General features: G+C 43.9%; 1 protein-coding gene across 2 annotated transcripts in view; it reads left to right on the forward strand.

The window, feature by feature from the left end:
• VIL1 (villin 1) overlaps nt 1–19,763 on the forward strand; it is a 189,825-nt gene that overhangs the window by 127,744 nt on the left and 42,318 nt on the right. For both annotated transcript variants that reach the window (XM_085650036.1, XM_085650035.1), the window contains exon 15: nt 1,846–1,991. In XM_085650036.1, coding sequence (XP_085506162.1) covers nt 1,846–1,991 — 146 coding nt within the window. The remainder of the gene's footprint in view (nt 1–1,845; nt 1,992–19,763) is intronic.

Consider the following 19,763-nt stretch of genomic DNA (forward strand, 5'->3'; position numbering starts at 1 on the left):
TCTTCTGATACAGATCTGGGTGCCACACACACCACCAGCCAGAATTAAAAAACACCTCCATGGTGAGTCTCATCACCTTCTTCTAATTTTATAATAATATCTGCATCAATCTCAGTTGGAGGAGCACCAAAAAGAATAGCAAAATCTTCCTATTACAAGAAATACAAGCTGGCTCTGACATGGAGAACTACTAAAAACGACCAAGAGAACCCTCAAACAGGACCAAGATAAACCTAAAAGGGATCCTTCAATAGGTGCTGCAGAATACCTCTGAGATAGAGGACCATCCCAAACTACCATGTAGAATTAGAAAATGGTCCTTAAGAGACACAGCACGGCAAAGAGTAGGAGCGATGGTCAGTCCATCAAACATCAAATCGAGGATCCTTATCAGCAGCAAGAACTGCAACCCTTATTTTATAAGCAATGTAGGGCCTCTCTGTAATGGGGGATCACCAAACACGAGGAGGAGACCTTCAGGGTATGAGGAGCAGGAACCTCAAAATCCTCCCTCTATACAAAATCTATACTATTATGAGTTACAAAACATGACAAACCATCTTCAAAGCACAACCAGGATACGCTGGAAGGACCACCAGACGACAATATCAGGGCTAAAGGAGTGAAATAGGTCAGACTTGTAGTGTAGATTGAACGTAAGATATGAAAATGCTTTAATAGGCCTTTGACAGAAAAAGAAAATACAATTTCTAAGCATATCCTGGGTCTGGTGGCTCAGTGGACCAATGCATCCACTGCAGGGGCCTGTGTTCGATCTCATGGTAAAAGGTTCAAATCCTGGCAGGTCCACCCAGCCTTTCATCGATCTGAGGTCGATAAAATGAGTACCATTGAGTTGGGTAACAAAAAACATCTGTTATTCAGCGCCAAGAGACCTATGGGTGAACGTGTGCTTTACAAATACACATATTAGGTTATGTTATATTAGGGCAAAGATAGAGGTTCTTTGAGGAAAACCAGATGGGACATGGAGAAAGTGGATGGTCTGAAGTATCTGCCTCATAGTGTGTGAGAACCCTCTGTGCAAGGGTGTAGGCAGAGGGTGAGATTTATCATGCATGGGGAGGCAGGTCCTCTTCCAGCTGTTGTAATCTATTTGGTTGAGCTGAAGGAACCCAAGACTGCAACTCCCACAATGCGCTTAAAAGGCTCCAGATATGTTGCCTGGTGTGATTGAAGCTACTCAATGGTACGCCAAAGGAGCAAAAGGGACAGTGCGCTTCTAAACAAGAGACAGAAGAGAGAATAAGGTATGATCTCAGAGTGTTTGTTTACAACAAGCAAAGACCAAAAAAAAGATCCAAAACAAAGGATCAAAAGAAAAAAACTCATGGACTTCCAATGTCCTCTCTTTATTTTACCCAAAGGAGATTTGAGCCCCTGCTATTGAGTTAACAATGTCAAAGCCTTTTTCTAACAATCTTTTGTTGATGATCCAAGCTGCAAACCGGTGCCATTTCACAAGGTGACCTGGGTAGTGTCCTGCAGGAAGTCAGCATATACATCTTCTACGTGCCCTGATCACTTTCCGATAGGGAGCCCAGAAGATGATCCTTTACGTGCTAGACAGAGAAACCTGACCCGGCATGATGCCACAACAGAGGGTGCATTACCGCGTTCAGTGTGCCATGCAAACAAGAGACCACATGGATGGGGGCAGTAGAGTGCCCCTTGATAGTGGCTGCATCCACCTTGGCACTTGGAGCCATGCTCCTGTGTTTCGGTGCCTGCTGGTCTGGACTGTGGTGCATTAGATGCTGTACCCTGGCATGCTGCTGCCACTTGAAGCGTCATCTTGCATGTTTGGTTCTTGTCTTCCTGCAGGGCTGCAGTGGCGATGAACGGGAGATGGCCAAGAGTGTGGCCGACTTCATCTCCAAAAGTGAGAAGACGGTGGTGGCAGAAGGGCAGGAGCCCAATGACTTCTGGATGTCTCTGGGGGGCAAATCCCAGTATGCCAACACCAAGAGGTAATCCAGATGGCATAGCAGGCGGGTGCATGAAGTCTGTGTATGAGACCGTTTCCCATAGCTCTCAATAGAGACCATCAAGTTCCAGTGTACTTAATGTGAGAAGGACAGTCTATGGTGACCCCTAAAGTAGGAGCAATAGATTCATGTTAAAAGGAAGAAAGGCATCACTCTCAACATACTTCCACCCAGGTATTGGTTTGGCACAGTGCTTAATTTGTAAAAAAAAAAAATAAGTGGCAGGTCCATAGCCAGGAATCCTCTGCAGCTTGTACCACCCATTGGCCCTATCGCTGCCAATGACAGTAGCAACGCAACTACAAACAATTGTATTCTTAGAAGTGTGACAATTCAGAATATTAAAGAATCCCAAAGCTCTAGTAATAGCTTGGGTGCATATTAGTCATTTCTAATGTATATTGGGGCAGATTTATGAGGTTTTGCCGTAGGGACGCGCAGCAGGCCTTCCTGCTGCGATTCCCTACGGCAAAAGAAAAGGGCAGGGATGCGCCGTATTTATAAAATGCGGTGCATTCCTGTCCTTTTCCCCTGCGCCGGTGCACAATGGGCTGCCTGCGCCAACGCAGGCACCTCTGCACCATGGTGCAAGGGTGCCTGCGTTGCGGAGATGAATATTTTTGTACAGGAAGGGAAACCTTTCTGTACAAAAATAATCACAAGAGGTTTTTCCTCTTTTTATGGGTGCTGCAGAATGCAGCACACATAGAAAAGGAAAAACGAGGAGAAATAAAGATATTTCTCCCCGTTGCGCCTCCCTTACGCCTCCCCTGGGGAGGCGTAAGCTTTTGGCGCTGCCTCAGATTTACAATTTCTCGTAAATCTGGGGCAGTGTCAAAAGGCCATGGATGTTGCTGGGAACGCCCCGAGCAACACCCATTGCACGCCCCTTTAACGCAGAACACTGTGTTAAAGGGACTGATATTTATGAGGCAGCATTAAGCCACAAAAAGTGTCTCAGTGCTGCCTGATAAATATCACGCAGGCTTCTGCGCCACGGAACGTCACAAAAAGTGACGTTCCGATGGCGCAAAGGGCCTCATAAATCTGCCCCATTGTATTAATAAAAAACTGTTGTTGTTCTCATCTGTAAATTAGACAAACAGCACCACCATGTGGCAGACTGTCATAAGTGCTGGTGTTGACAATTAAGTGCTGGTGCCTAACACAGGAAACCACTGGCTCGAATTAAGCACTGTCTTTGGCATCTATTCATCCAATGCCCACTCTTCTCCTGAGTCCCTGAGAGTGTGAGAGCAGAGTGGGATGCGGAAATGGGAGACTTCCTGGAAGTTCAGTGTTCCTCAGAAACAGAGCATGGGCGAAGTCAGTCACATGTCAAACTCATTTGACACGTGACTGACTCTTTCCTTTCTTTCTAGCCTTTCAGAATCTGCAAGCTGTCAGGAGGTCTCTTCATTTTCTCCAGTGTGTCTCTCCCTCTTTAACACCACAACGCAGTTGTTTCTCTAAGTTTGAAGGCATAAGTGTGACTTACACCTTACAAATGGTGAGACGTAGGGACGTGTAATGTATATGCACTTCACAAAGACAATGTATCTAGGTGTTTTTATTATGTGTGTAAGGTCTGTACACAGCTCACGCATATTATGCTGACACAATTCACATATGGGTTTGGAAAAGTAGATACCCCCATGGAAATGTCAAGAGTGCTAAGTGCTTGAACCCTAACTTTGCTAAACACACACAACATACATGTCCCACATCTGTCTAGACGCTTAACTTACACTGTAATTGGATCCGGGTAAAGTGCAGGAAAGTGCAGACATATGTCCAAGAAGTGCATAATAAGAGGTGGGAGGTACAGTAAAAAATTTCAGAATGTAAGCAAAAAGCACACGTTTTTCTTATCCTAATTTGTGCGTCAATTGTAGGTAGTAAGAACCAGCAGGATTAATAACTAACTGATCACGTGACTCTCTAATGCTTTAGGTGATAGCAAAATGCATAGGAAGAGCTCTTTAAAGTAGTGTCGCGTGGGCCCGGCCCACACGGCTGCACGGAGTAACTTTGCAATGCCAAGTGTTAGTTAACAATTCAGGGGATTTCCTTTTCCTATGTGTGCTGCAAAATGTAGCACACATTTGAAAGAGCAAAAAATGAAGAGAAATTAATAATTTCTTCTCGTATCGCCATTCTAAAACCAGGTAAATCTGCCTCAGCCTTTGTAAATCTGGGGCAGCGTCAAAAAGCAATGGGTGTTGCGGAAGAACGCCCACTACTGCACCCATTGAATGCCCTTTTGCCATAGAGGACTGCGGCAGAAAGCGGCATATTTACAAGTTAAGTGGCTTGGGACTAACTTGTAAATATGGGAAATGATGCTACGCCACCCGAGCGTCAAAAAAGTGACGCTCTGGTGAAGAACAGGGCTTGTAAATATTCCCCTCATTTATTTTTTTTTGTACGGCTGCATAGAAATTTGTAAGAATGATGAATATGATGTTAAATCTGTTCTGGTGAATTTAATTGGTCACAAATATTATGTGGGGTTAAGACACCTGCAGTAATACTCAGGAAAGAAAACGGTAAGATAGCTCTGGTGGTTAATGTACTTGCTGGAGTGACCTGTGTTTTGTTTAGTCACAGTTTTGACTCCTCATAAACTTGCATAGAGGGTTAATATTCCTGCTACAAAGCACAATGTGTAACGTGCAGATCACAGATTTTTTGTGTGCAGATATCTTAGCGGGATACTGGTTTTATCACAGAGTTCGTTTTATTACTTGCAGTTAATACATCACAAGCCGTTTACTATATTTTTATTTATTTTTATTTATTTTAGTGTATTTTTATGAAGCGCGGACATTACCCAAAGGGGTCAGAGCGCTGTACAATAGAGCTAGTTACGTTACAAGAGAAAAATGGTACAGAATATAACATTACACAGACTAACAAGCATTTACAATGCAATGGTCTCGGCAATATTATAGGTAGAGCTATTGGTATTGCTCATTATTTTTTTTTTTTTTTGTATCCCTAAATAAATGGCATTGTCATTTCTATTGGCATTAGCTTTTTTTTTTGCATATGTGATACCTATTGCATTAGCAGAGAGAGAGGTAGTGAGATAGAGAGAGAGAGTGAGGTATTTAAATAGAGAGTGAGGTAGTGAGAGAGAGTGAGGTAGATAGAGAGTGAGGTAGTGAGAGAGTGAGGTAGTGAGAGAGTGAGGTAGTGAGGGAGAGGGATGTTGTGAGGTAGTGATATATAAGCATAGAGTGATGTTGTGATGTAGTGAGATAGAGAGAGGTAGTGAAAGAGAGAGTGAAAGTGAGTTAGTGAGATAGAAAGAGTGAGGTAGTGAGATAGAGAGTGATTGAGGTAGTGAGTGAGAGAGAGTGAAGTTGTGAGCTAGAGAGTGAGGTAGTGATGTTTTGAGAGAGAGAAGTTGTGAGGTAGTGAGATAGAGTGGAGTAGTGAGGTAGAGAGAGTTATGTAGTGAGAGAGTGAGGTAGTGAAACAGTGATGTAGTGAGGGAGAGGGATGTTGTGAGGTAGTGATATGTAAGCAGAGTGGTGTTGTGATGTAGTGAGATAGAGAGAGGTAGTGAAAGAGACAGTGAAAGTGAGTTAGTGAGATGTTGCAGAGTTCTGATCTCGTGATGAGGAGCACACACGCTGCTGAACTAGGCTCCGGTGGGAGTATAACTTTTGCTTGTTTTCGTGTGCAGTGTTTGTGCAAGGTAAGTTTGCACATTCACGCTGGAGCAGTTTAAGGCAGCAGGCATGAACCTTGGATACTTTGTGTTTCTGACACTTTAAGCTTCACATTTCGAGCCAGGTGGAGAGGATTGTTCAAATTTAGAAGGACACCTAAAAATTCTAAAATGTACAGACCTGCAAGAGCTGGTATCCATTTGCAAGAGAGGAGAAAAGTCGAGCAATGGCCTACGATTGAATTTTCGCTAAAAACTGAAGTATCATAAACGAAAATAATAAAAAGTAAAAGAAATGTGGTCAGCAGAGAGGAGCTGGAATGGCATACGTCAGTATGATAGCTGAGCTCTTGAATACCATTGATTTAGGTTTTAGAGCAATATGAATCGAAAATACAAGCCTGATAAATGACACAAGGATTCTGAAAGTTTAAATGTCCGCACTCCAATTAAACTGAAGGGCAATCTTGGAAAAGAAGATATCGGTGTAAGTTATTTTTAAAACTACATTGATTTACTCGCTCGAAACTGACACGCTGCCAACATAACGTGGATGGCACACTGGGTTAAGTTTGCTGCTAGAACACGAGTTTCTTTGGGTCACAAGTTCCAACCACATCAAGGACCACCCATCCGTCTTAGTTTGGTAAATGGGAGAACAAATGCATTGGGTAATAACTCCATTATTTACAGCGCTCAAACGGTAATAAAGCAGTATGGAGCGCTATATGAAAAACAAGTTAACATTAGATATAGCTTAAGATAGGTTGCCATAAAAAAGGGAGTACCTTGTTTATATAAATAATGTTTTTTTTGTTTGGTTTGTTTATCAGACACTGCGTGTGGACTAAGGGGACGCAGTTACGTAGATATTTTATAATGCACACTAATAAGCGGTTTTATCTTGTATGTGTCATGTTTGGCATTAAATTAATGTAAATTATTTCAGAGCATTTCGCGCAAGTTTACAAAATAATCACAGTACAACGTAAATAATCACGGCAGTGGGAGTTTTAAGGCATATACCACATACAAGCAATAACAGAAACTTTAAAATACTCCTCCCTGGCACCGCTGTCTGTACTTGAATAATACTTAAAAACAAGGGGGGTTTAATTGCAGGCGAGTGTTTAACCCTTAAACTACAGCTCTAACAAATGCCGAAAATGTACGAAAATCAGAAAGGAAGCTTACAAAAAACTAGGAAAATAATGTATTTAAATGTTGTTTAAGAGATGTTGCGCCTTGGAGTGCATGTGCGCTATCGAACAATCCCGGAGTATGTGAAACAAATGTACACGGTACTGAGGAAACGTTTAGCTTCTGGTTTTGAAGCACCCAAGTTTCTGGGTGTCTAATTACCAACCCCAGCTCCCCACTTTCTGACTCTGGGCAACACACAAGTCTGCGCACGAGCTCTGTTCTGGACTTCGACCCTCTGGGACTTGCAGGTTAGACACACTCCCCTCCCCCCCCCCCCCCCCCGTTCGCTTTACAGCTCGACGGGTTAATGCACCAACCTCGTGGGCGCCCTCGCCGAGGGTGTGGGCTTTAACCTGTATGTGACACACAGCTCCGACAACAGTTGTATTGTCACACTGAGCTAGGTTAATGTGATTGGCCCAATACAGATGCATAGTATACTCACATTGCGACCGCAGGTTGTGCATTATCCAGTTAATCTATTTCACCAAAAATACAACCTTTAACCTGCAAGTCTCACAAAGATCCCGATAGACATATCAACGCACCAGAGTTATCCCTGTAGAAATACCAAGCCCAAGTTATCCAAATCGGATCTGACCCTGCGAGCTCCCGTTAGACCGAGAGCCCTGCAGGCTGTGCATTAACCCGCCCACACTTCTAAATTGCCGAGAAGGGGGTCGTTTACCGTGGAGGTTACACTGGCAGTAGCCGGTGCATTAACCCACCGAGTATCAACCAAGAGCTGTTGTGCCTGGCAAGGAGTGAAGGCGTTAATGGATTTCCTGGCAGGGCACCGGTGAAACCGAGAGTGGCCGAGACCGGGTCTGTCAGGAGACAGCGCCGCCCCGAGACAGCCTCCCGCTCAGATGGCCGTGAATGTTTAATGCCCGGCCGTGGAGGGGGCAGGTTTACTGCAAGTTCACCTTTTAACCCTGTGGATTCCGATCCCGGTGCCGCCGGGGTCAGGTCTGCCGAACAGGAGACTTCTGAGACTCTCCTGCCCTCACGGTCCCTGACGCCCGGCCCGCGTCACGAAGATCCTCACGGCCCGAAAGTAAACACACGGCTGACTTTGACACGGCTAACTTTGCTAAAGGCGACTGGGAAAAAAAAAGAGCAAGGAGGAACAAACAGGCGAAATGCCTTAACTATACGCACAACAGCACGAAGATCCTCACGGCCAGAGGACAGCAATAAAATGGCAGATGAAAGAATCGTAACTTTTTCGGATCCGGGGCGTGTGCCAGCTGTTCTAAAAGGGCGTGGCTAAAAAGTGGAAAGAACAGCAAGGAACACGCCCCCGAATCTGAAAAAGACGGAGCCTATTTGGAGGGACGGCTCTCTCCTCCAATAGCTGGCCTCCATTTAGGAAGCCAGCCAATGGAGGAGAAGCTAAAAGAGAGGCGGGCTAAATAGCCACTCTAGAAAACATTAAATCTTCCGACTTCCGGTTCTGCCTTCGGCAGACCGGTAGTCCTCGACCTAAAAATGAAGGGTACACAAACACAAAATCCAACACAGCAAGCAGGGGTGAGGGATGCACAGGAAAAAATACAAATTTACAATGAACAGCGAATTTCCAAGAGGTGCCGGAGTATAGCACAGTGAGCTATTACTCGGCATCAGGGAGCTGCAGTCAAACTGCAAGGCAGCTGCCTTATAGCTGGTAAAGGATGCAGTTTATATCAGCCTGAAACATAACAATAACAAGCACAGCCCTCTCTGATATGTTACTTTTAAAAAGGTATTAGTCAAAATAGTTTCCAACTGAGATAAGAGAAGGCGTAACAACTGTTCATCAAATGTAGCCCAGGTAATCACTCCTAGCGCCTCACATTCCCCTGTATCACATATGTTTGTGCAGCGCTAGTAGTTGTTTAGAGAGGAGACGGGATTCCATTCTAGAAGAGGAGGCACCCTGTAAACTCTGGGGCAGATTTACAAGCCCCTTGCGCCACTTTTGCGTCACTTTTCCATGTTAAAAAAATGACGCAAAAGTGGCGCAACGGCCTTGTAAATAAGCCCCTCTGTGCCTAAGTCAGGAATGTGCGAGTTTGAAGCCACCCAACCAAGGAGGAGAATAAAATCAATGAGCCGCCACCTTCCTGTAGCGATTACAGTCAGCCAGCAGGGGGCAGACTCTAACTTAAAATAAATGCATAAGGCGCGTAGTTACCATACATCAAATCTTCACTCTCTGGAAGAAAGGAAATAGCCGCACTCATGAAGGGAAACAGTTACTGCGCGGCCCTGCTCCTGTTTACTGTAACTGACACCTCCCCTTCTCGACATGCACTAATTATTACAACCCGTTGACTGAAGAAATATTAGCTGATAAATAATAGTATTCCCTATTTCTGTGGAAAACTGTAAAGCTGAGCTATCCGCAGTGGGACTGGACAGTTCCGCGGAGCTCCCTAACAGTTCCATGGAGCTCCCTGGCAGTTCCGCGGAGCTCCCTGGCAGTTCCGCGGAGCTCCTTGGCAGGTCCGCGGAGCTCCCTGGCAGGTCCGCGGAAGCTCCTGCTGAGCTCTTGTCTGCTTCCTGTGATCTTGTTCATGGTTCAGATACAATCTCTCGCCTGTTAGTTCTCCTTCGCAAGTGCCTTGAGGCTGCCAGACTGTATCTAGCACTTTTCAAATACCCTAAGAACAAGCATTTGCAATGCGATAGGTCTCGCATTTACGCGAGTTTGAGCTATTGGCATTGTAAATAACAATGCTATTGGCATTGTAAATAACAATGCCTTTTATTTATGTTTTACAAACAGACACATAAATAAAAGGCATTGTCATTTATAATGCCAATAGCTCAAACTCGCGTAATTATGAGACCTATTTCATTGCAAATGCTTGTTATTTTATTCGTCCTTCACCAGCAGGATTTACCTTTAATAAGGAGAGGGGTGGAAAGTCTTTCCTCTAATGGCCCCTTCTCCATCAGGCCGTCGGCGGAAGCTCTCCATCGATTGAGCCTACAGCGGCTCCGTCAACGGAAGCTGGCAGTCTACCCAAGTCTAAATAAGGTGGAAGGGGCAAGGTTTTGGGGGACAGGGTATTCCGCCACATCTGTGACAGAGTACGCTGTCTGCACAATTGTAAATCAGCACCTTAGTAATAAGTTTGTTTCTCTGCAAAGCGTTATGCCTATTCATCCTTTCATTCTTCCAGTGCTGATATCAAGACTACTGACTTAAATAAAAGAGAGCTTTTTTAACACAAAATACACCTGTTGTGATGTGTAGTGTGTCTGTAATATTGCAATGGGTTGCATTACAAAAGTAACAGGTGACTCACAGAGCGGTGCCAAGTCAAACTATCAGGGGAGAGGATGTGGTCCGTCGGCTAGACTGCCGACTTTGGTGCTGGAAACAAGGGTTCGAGCCTCGGGGTCGCGTCCACATCCTGTGATTCTGGGCAAAACACTTAATCTCCCCGTGCCAATGTAAATACGGTGCTCGTGTAAAGCGCTCCGATACCTTCGGGTCGAGTTCGCGCTATATAAATATGCAAAAAACAAAAAGGCCTAGATTGCTTGGTGGGTCGATGAGCGGGTTTGAAGTAGTTTAATCACTGATTTGAAAGCCATCAAACTCTTAGCTGTATCAGCCAATCAGCCTTCCGAGGTCGGTAATGAGAACTGCTGACTTGGGTAATAAATAATTCAGCTATTCCTTTAAATTGAAGGCCTCTGTTTTTGTGCTGCTAAGGAAACGCAACAAAATTATGTCAGGTCACTCCTCCGTTGCCAGTATCATAAAATCAAATGAGTGTTCAGAGAGCTGAATCGTTTCAAGTTGCATCTAATTGTACAAATCACGCGCCCACAGTCACTGAAAACGGGCTCCCTTCAAGCAAGCCAGTGGCGCGCGCTCTCGTCGGCTTCCGCATCTCCCTCTATCGTGGTCGCGGGGAGCACTAATGATGAAGGAGGCGAGGCCAGCACGCTGCTGTCTTCTCTCAGCACAGTGACACCAAGCCTGCTGCCAAACCTGGAGTGGACGAATGCAGGAGGAGTTGGATCTGAAGTAAACACACACTGACGGCTCGCAAGCACAGGACCTTTAAGGCCACCAGTAGGCGGTAAATCTTCTAACATAACCTGCCTTAGAAGGACCATTGTTTCCAGGATACTGGTACTGAAATGTGTTTGCCGGATCAAACAAGCATTGGCAAAGACAAAAGATTTGACCTAAGGAGGCTATTGCATGCAAATTGCATGTGTGCATACCTGTACTACATGTGTTAGCACATACAAGTCAGACTTGTTGGCTTTGCCAATGCTTGTTTTGCTTTATGCAGCTGGATTGTGTGCCCTTTTGTGTGTGTGAATTAAAATATGTGTTTATATATGTGTGACTTGCACATGATTCCTTTTCCAAACATTGACAAAAACATGTTGCAGTTAAAACAAGCATTTGCAATGCAATAGGTCTCGCATTTACGCGAGATTGAGCTATTGGCATTGTAAATAACAATGCCTTTTATTTATGTTTTACAAACAGACACATAAATAAAAGGCATTGTCATTTATAATGCCAATAGCTCAAACTCGCGTAATTACGACAGCTATTTCATTGCAAATTCTTGTTATTTTATTCGTCCTTCAACAGCAGGATTTACCTTTAATAAGGAGAGGGGTGGAAAGTCTTTCCTCTAATGGCCCCTTCTCCATCAGGCCGTCGGCGGAAGCTCTCCATCGATTGAGCCTACAGCGGCTCCGTCAACGGAAGATGGCAGTCTACCCAAGTCTAAATAAGGTGAAAGGGGCAAGGTTTTGGGGGACAGGGTATTCCGCCACATCTGTGACAGAGCACGCTGTCTGCACAATTGTAAATCAGCACCTTAGTAATAAGTTTGTTTCTCTGCAAAGCGTTATGCCTATTCATCCTTTCATTCTTCCAGTGCTGATATCAAGACTACTGACTTAAATAAAAGAGAGCTTTTTTAACACAAAATACACCTGTTGTGATGTGTAGTGTGTCTGTAATATTGCAATGGGTTGCATTACAAAAGTTACAGGTGACTCACAGAGCGGTGCCAAGTCAAACTATCAGGGGAGAGGATGTGGTCCGTCGGCTAGACTGCCGACTTTGGTGCTGGAAACAAGGGTTCGAGCCTCGGGGTCGCGTTGTGGTAAATAATTTAATTACCGGAACTTAATTTGATGCGGGAAATTAATAATAATAGCTCAGAAAAATAAGAGGCAGAATCCGTGGTATTAGAGTTTCCTAACGGGCTTTATTCCAAGATCAATTCGAATTGAGGAGCTCCATATTCCATCACCACGAAGGTTCAGGAAGTGAAGGGCCCTAATTTATTGACAAGTAATCATTTTTATACAATAGGCATTACAGTGAAGCAAATGCAGGAGGCGTAACAATTGATAGCAAAGATAAAACATACATGCGTAGCTAAAGTGGGTGTAACTGGGCGTAACTAAAGAACGTCATCAGGTATGATGTCACAATAGGGTGGTTCCATGGAAGAATTTCGCAATGTCAGCAGAAATACTTGGCAGGGATGCGCGCGCAGCAGCATGACGTGTGATTGACGTGCAACTAGGGGGTGAAGGGGACTTGACATTTAGCTCTACGTGTGGAGACAGAAGTCTGGGGGGTCAAGTCAACCTAATCCCAAATCATATCTAACATCCTATGTTTAAAGAACTATGTTATCCAAAAGGAAAGGTCTTTCGAACAAAATCTATTCTATACTGACTGTGAGTGCGTGTACAAGCGTCTAAGTGTCTACACTAGATGCGAGGGCAGAAATCTTCCATAGTAACAGGGCTATGAATTACTTGCATAAAGACAGAGAAGCCGGGCCCTTTGCTCGGTAGCTGGAAGAATGTTTACTTAAACTACTAGACAGGAATGCATTGGATGGGGAGCGGAGCAGATAATCTCGAAGGTGAAATACAGTTTTTGGCAGGCAACAGGCTGGAGTCAGGCACCGTTAGCCGCGCAGGGAATAGGACAAAGTTCATGGATACAGATGCGAGCTCAGACTGGAGCTTTCAGAGGCAGAAGGCAGGAAAAGGCTTAACGGCAGAATCAGGGCCTACTCGCCTGGACTGTAAAATGGGATAAATGAACCATATAAAGCCGGTGGCCTTTCATACTTAGGAATAGAATATCCGGCCCATTCATGGCGGATCTGAAAGAGGACATGTTGGCGGTGGACGCACATGTGTTTGCGTCTTCATAACTGGAACTGGAGGGATCATACATGTACTTATGATTTATACATGAAACCGTTGGGGTCCAAGATAGGGGACATAACTGATCATAAAAATCCATATTTCCACATTCCCTCCTTGTCCCCTACTTGCCCTTAAGAGATATCAATCTTCATCAATCCGTTGATCTGTTCATATAGCATCATTTGTTCTTCTTTCTTCTTCCGTGATGAATGAAATCTTGGTGGTGGAATACACGATGTGGCACACAGACCACAGATCGCTGGTCCACATTGTAGGCATAGACAGCAACTGAATAATATGAGAAAGCCAATACCTAGGAAGGATAGGACCCTCCATCCAAAGGTAGACAATATACTCAAAAACCAACCGGACCAAGTCCAGGTGCCTGGATTCTGGTGTATCTGGCTTACAATCTTATGAAGGCGAGTTATGGCTTTATATACAGATGGCGAATTTTCTGGTATGAAAATGCAACAGCTTGATCCGATAACCCTACAAGCTCCGCCCCTATCGGCCAGGATGACGTCAAGGACAAGACGATTTTGAAGCACAACAATCCGCATAGCAGACTGCTCTTCTGTTAAATTGCCTAAGGCGGAAATAGTTTCGTTCACTACTGCTTCAAGGGTTCTGGTTAATCTACGTATCAGCTTACTATTGGTGACTGTACCTATATAGGGAAAGAGACCTTTATTGAAATCAGTGTATTTTTCCCATGCTGTCTCAGTGTAATCGACTATTGGGAGATCTCTCCGTTCTCTATTGTGTACTAAATGAGTATTTCTGTGATAATCAGGAGGAGCTAGAAAAACAGGTGGCAAAAGGAATCCGATGTAGCAGGTACCATCCCAATCTAGAGGCAAACGTATATATGCCGTCTGACCACATATGAAGTAGGAATGGCGGGAAGCTCTAAATGTAGACTTGCCTTGATCACTGAATTCTATTACAGTGGTGCATCTACTATGGCCCATATGTATGGAACCATTCTTTCTTACACATAATTCACCTTTAACTGGAAATACTGACATGGCGGGCAAAATTGGTGTAGCTTCGGATTCGACATTCAGGATCATGAGATTAAGCGTAAAATTACCTAATCCATATACTTCATTTTCTAGATCAGTTCCTGTTCTTTTGGGAAGTCCCTCCTTGTTAGGGTAGCAGACTTTGAGTAAAACTAAGTTCAGATTTCCCCATACCCAGTTATTCTGGTAAACTGCAGAATTCGAATCTAGAGAATTAATTAAACTAAACCATGCTCCACAGGAGCCATTGTGTGTGAACGGGTATGGAAAGAGAGGCAGAATTCCTTTATAGTTCTGATAGGGAGGGAGTCGGCCACATATCCAACAATTTGTAGCATTGCTAACCTGATGGGAATGATGTAACATACTAATAAAAGTGTTATTGCGCAGCGCAAATCTATAGGACAACTCATGCGGAGGTAATTCACTAAAAGAATGTTCAGCAGTAACATTGTAAACATGTCTAGAAATAGGATAATATATGTGCAACAATATACTTGCAGTAATTATTAAAAGACTTAAAAAAAAACAGAATTAATAACGTCACTGTGCAATGACTACGCAGTGATTTACAATACGCATGTTGTTTCAACTTCGTCCTTCTGTTTCTTTCTCTATACAGGTCTAAGGGATACATGTCAGAGACAAATTCGACCGATTCACCTTGGAGAGGACTTAAACAATCAAATTGCCTGACTTGTTAGACCGTAGTTTTAGTCTATATTGTTCTTTGTTATTCAGTTCAACCAAAGGAAGCTTTGAGTCAATCGGTGAAGACACGCGAGGTGTGTCGTTTACGTCGGAAGGTAGTCCATGAAATTTCTTGATATGACTTGAATGTATCCAGCCTTTTCGACCTTCGATCTTCACGGCTGTCCTCGTTGTTAACAGTACGAGTTGAGGCGATTTCCACCTAGGATCCAGCTGAGACTTCCGATCAAAGTTCCTCACTAACACCAAATCCCCAGGAATTACGTCATGGGGTTTCACCTCGGTGTTGTCGGGAAAGGCTGCAGCTACCTGTGAACGACAAGATTGTAGTGCAGACATCAAGGAAGCCAGGTAATCTGTCAGCATATTACAGTCAATATCAGTTATTTTGCGTGGTATAGGCGTCCCCCACATATTTGGTGGTCTACCAAAGATCACTTCATAAGGGGATAGCCCTGTTCGAGAGTGTGCTACCATTCTCATGTAAAAGAGTGCAACTGGTAACGCTACTACCCAGTCGACACCTTTCTCTCTACATATTTTGGACAATCTAATTTTCAGGGTCTGATTATGTCTTTCCACGAGACCTGCTGCCTCGGGGTGTCGGACACAGTGAAATTTCCACTGATAGCCTAACAAAAGTGAAACGTGTTTCATTAGTTCGGATGAGAACGGCTGGCCGTTATCTGAGTAGACAACACGTGGTAAGCCGTACCGTGGGAAGAATTCTCGAACCAACTGTTTGGCAGTAGTCGGGGCAGTGTAATCTGAAACCGGGTATGCCTCTGTCCAACGGGAAAGAGCACAAACAACTACGAGAACATATTTGAATCCTCAACATCGTTCCATCTGGATATAATCCATCTGGAGGACTTCAAAAGGGTGATCAGGAGGCTGAAATCCACCCTGTTCTACGGGAATGCTTTTACCTGGGTTAAACTGACAACAGATCATACAGGTACGAACTTTTTGTTTAGCTGCTGCTCGTAAATGTTTGTTAAACCAAATGTGTTGAATGCTGTCTAGCATAGCTTTTTCTCCTAGATGCGCTGGACTATGTACAGTGTTAATAACGACTTGGACCATTGAATCAGGAAGGAACCACACAGATTTTTCCTTCGTCATCCATCCTTGATCCGTTTGGATCCCTCCTAACTCAGTCCATTTCTTTATTTCGTCTGGTGTAGCATGTGTCTGTATGTCAATTACGTCAAGAGCGGGATCCTTAACCGTCATGCAATATGTTGGTGTCGGGACTATTGTCTTTGTCATGTCGGATGTTTGAGTTTGAGCAGTCTGTTTAGCTGTTCTGTCAGCTAGATCATTGCCTTGAGAAATGATATCAGTAACTTTCGTATGAGCTTTACATTTCATAATTGATATTGCAGTGGGTAGATGTATTGCATCTAATAAGGCATGAATGAGGGGTCCGTGCTGGATGTGGGCACCGTGAGAAGTTAAATAACCTCTCTCTCGCCACAGCACGCCGAAGTCATGTACAACTCCGAATGCATAACGTGAATCAGTGTATATGTTGACTTTTTTATTTGTGGCTTGAATACAGGCTTGTGTCAGAGCGATGAGCTCTGCTGCTTGAGCGGACAAGGTATTTATGCGGTTTGTTTCAATGACTTCAGTGTCTGTTGTGACTGCGTAAGCGGCCACTAGCTCTCCTGTATTTGTTCTCATACATGAACCATCTACATACAACGTCAGGTCTGGGTCTGACAATGGGACGTCTGTCAAGTCTTGTCTGGGTTTCGTTGTGATAGTGATAACTTAAATACAATCATGTGCAAGTGGGTCTGTTCCATTTACAGGTAACAGTGTGGCAGGATTCAATGTACTACAACGTCTGATTTCTATATGTGGCTGAAACAATGTTAATTCGTAACCAGTGAGTCGTGCTATAGTCAAGTGTTGTGTTTGTGTGCGGTTCAAGAGAACCTCTACTGCATGTGGTACTTGTACTGTCAATTGGTGTCCTAGTACTATGGCATCGCTTTGTCTGATTGCTAAAGCTGTTGCTGCCACTGATTTCAGGCACGCAGGCAGAGCCTGAGCTACGGGATCTAATGTACTAGAAAAATAAGCACACGGTTTGTGTGATCCTGCTTGTTCCTGTGTGAGTACTGACAAGGCAGTACCTTCGCGTTCTGTAACAAAGAGTGTAAACTGTTTATTATAACATGGTGTTGCTAAAACAGGTGCTTGACATAAAGCTTTCTTTAGGCTTTCAAAAGCTTGTGTATGTTCCTGAGTCCAAGGGAGAACAGTCGATGTGGCTGCCTCCTGTGTTGTCAATTGAATGAGTGGTTTTTCTAGAAATGCATACTGAGGGATCCATTGCCTACAATATGAAGTGAGGCCTATGAAAGCCCGTACCTCCTTTTGTGTTTTGGGCATTGGCATATTAGCAATTAACTGGATGCGATCTGATGTAAGCTGCCTTCCCTCCTTGGACAGCGAGTGACCAAGGTAAACAACTCGCTGGACACAGAATTGCAGCTTAGAAGGGGACACCTTGTGCCCCTTTTCGGCCAAAAATTGTAAAACCGTCAGTGAGGCTTTCTCACATTCAGGTTCACTTCTAGCGGTGATCAGTAGATCATCGACATATTGAAGCAGGGCAGTGTTGACTGGCATGTGGATACTGTCGAGTTCTCGTTTCAGTGCTTGGCTATAGATGCTGGGGCTTTCTGTGAATCCTTGAGGTGCGCGTGTGAATTTAAAGCTTCGTCCATTTAAACTAAATCCGAACAAGTATTGGCTTTCCGGATCTATTGGGACGCTGAAGAAGGCATTCTTGAGATCAATTACAGTAAAGAATGTTGCTTCGGAATCAATGGCTGTCAGTAATGAAGAAATGTCTGGGACTACGGGGTATTGTTGTACAATACATTTATTTAATTCGCGCAGATCAATAACCAATCGGTATACTGGCGGGGCTGTTGGATCAGTTCGTTTAAGAATCGGAATTATCGGTGAATTACATACATTGGAGTCGGTTTCCACAACCACTCCTTGGGTAATAAGCTCGTCAATGATTTGCAGTAAAGCCACTACAGCATCTGGGGGTAACTTGTATTGTCGCATTCGTGGTAGTACCACTCCTGCCTTTAGTGTGACTCGATATGGTGTAATGTTCATGCAACCAACATCTGTAGGGCCTTGTGCCCATAAATGTGTGGGTAAAGTCTGCAGTCGGTGATCCATGTCTCGGGACACGTAGTGCCCTTTGAAATCACGTAAAAACAATCTTACTCCTTCCGGAGAACAACATATTATAGCTCCTAGAGCTTTCAAAGTTTTTATGCCTAACAGGTTTTCTGGACATGATTTAGTAAGTAATAAATCTGTAGTTCGTGTCAAGGGACCAATCGTAAGTGGAAGAGGCTGTGATACTTCGTTAATGATAGGTTTTCCTGAAAAGCCAAGGGAAATATTCTGTGTGCCTGAGAGGGGTGCCCTTGGAACTTCACTACGTTTTATTGTTGTTCGGCTTGCCCCTGTATCAAGTAAAAATTTTCTATCTTGGCCTAATAGTTCACTGTGTACATAAGGTCCTTCTTGATCTACAGGGACCTCAATAAGGGGTAAGCCAACTTCCCTCTCTAGGCTGTTTCATGAATATCGTTGATAATCAGGGTAGTCATACTGTGCGGTCTGATACATCTGTCGGGTCGTTGTTTGTGTGGCAGCAATAGGCTGCGGTGGTGGAGCTGGCATAGACTGTTGCGGAGCTGGCATGGACTGTGCATGCTGCGGGGCTCCTTGTTGATTCTGATCCTGTCTAAGTGGTCTTGGTCTTTCTTTTGTGTTACCTATGGCGATATTATGTTTTAAAACGGGACAATCGTGTACATAATGACCTGGCTGTTTACAATAGTTGCACGTCCCTTTTACAGGACCTGCTGAAACACTGGACTGTGTCATACCCTTTTTATGACCGTCAGCTGGAACTGTCTGGGAAACTAGCATTTTCATTTTCGTGTCTTTCATGCGTCTATGTTCATGTTCTTGTTCTTCTCTAATTCTATTGTGATGGTACTGTAGCATTTGTAACATTTGTGACGGAGTGTTACCTTGCCAGGTACTCTCGAATTTCAATACTCTATTCTTAACTTGGGGCAAGGCATTTTCAACCAATTTTGTCACAAACAGATGTGGATACGACTCGCTACTTGCTTTTATTCCACTATTTATACCAAAACATTTTTCAAATCGGGAATAGAAATCACTAGTGTCTTCATCTGGTTTTTGTTTACAGGCTGATATTGCACCCCAGTCTTCCTTTTTCGTAGTTAATAAACGTGGCAGTACCTGTACTAGTAAACCTGGTAGTGTTTTGGTCTTTTCCCCAAGCCCTGAACCTGGACCTTGAGCTTTTTCTTCGTTTTCTAATGCTGTCCAATCTATCTTCTGATCTCCCACCTCCCAATCCTTTTCCTTGAGTTTTTCGTAAATGCCCGCAGGCATTAATACCTTCAATATTGTCATAATGTCGGGGTAGGTATATTCTCCCATGAGTAACATATCTTTAATTTCACGGTGGAAACCCGCTGGGTCTTTATCATGACTGGGTACCACTTTCTTCATTTCTAATAGTTCTATTTTAGATATGGGTGTGTACACAAACACACGTTTAAACTGATTGTCCTCACCTTTTATCGGGTGCACTTCGCGTAAGGGATTCTGTCTATCCATGTAATACGTCGTTCTTTCCTTGATGGGCAGTGAGACATGTTCTGGGCATACAAAAAGAATGTACTGCTTTCTGGATTCTTGTATTACTCTAATTAACTCAGCACCTGAACCTCTCCATTTGTTCGTGAGTAATTCAGTCAATATATCAGGTAAGGGACCAGGATCGGAGTGTTGGCTTTTATATAATATAAGGAGTTGTTGAATCATATAGATACCAGC

This window comes from Triturus cristatus, chromosome 3_2, assembly GCF_964204655.1.
Source record: "Triturus cristatus chromosome 3_2, aTriCri1.1, whole genome shotgun sequence".
In the NCBI taxonomy this organism is placed as follows: Eukaryota; Metazoa; Chordata; class Amphibia; order Caudata; family Salamandridae; genus Triturus; species Triturus cristatus.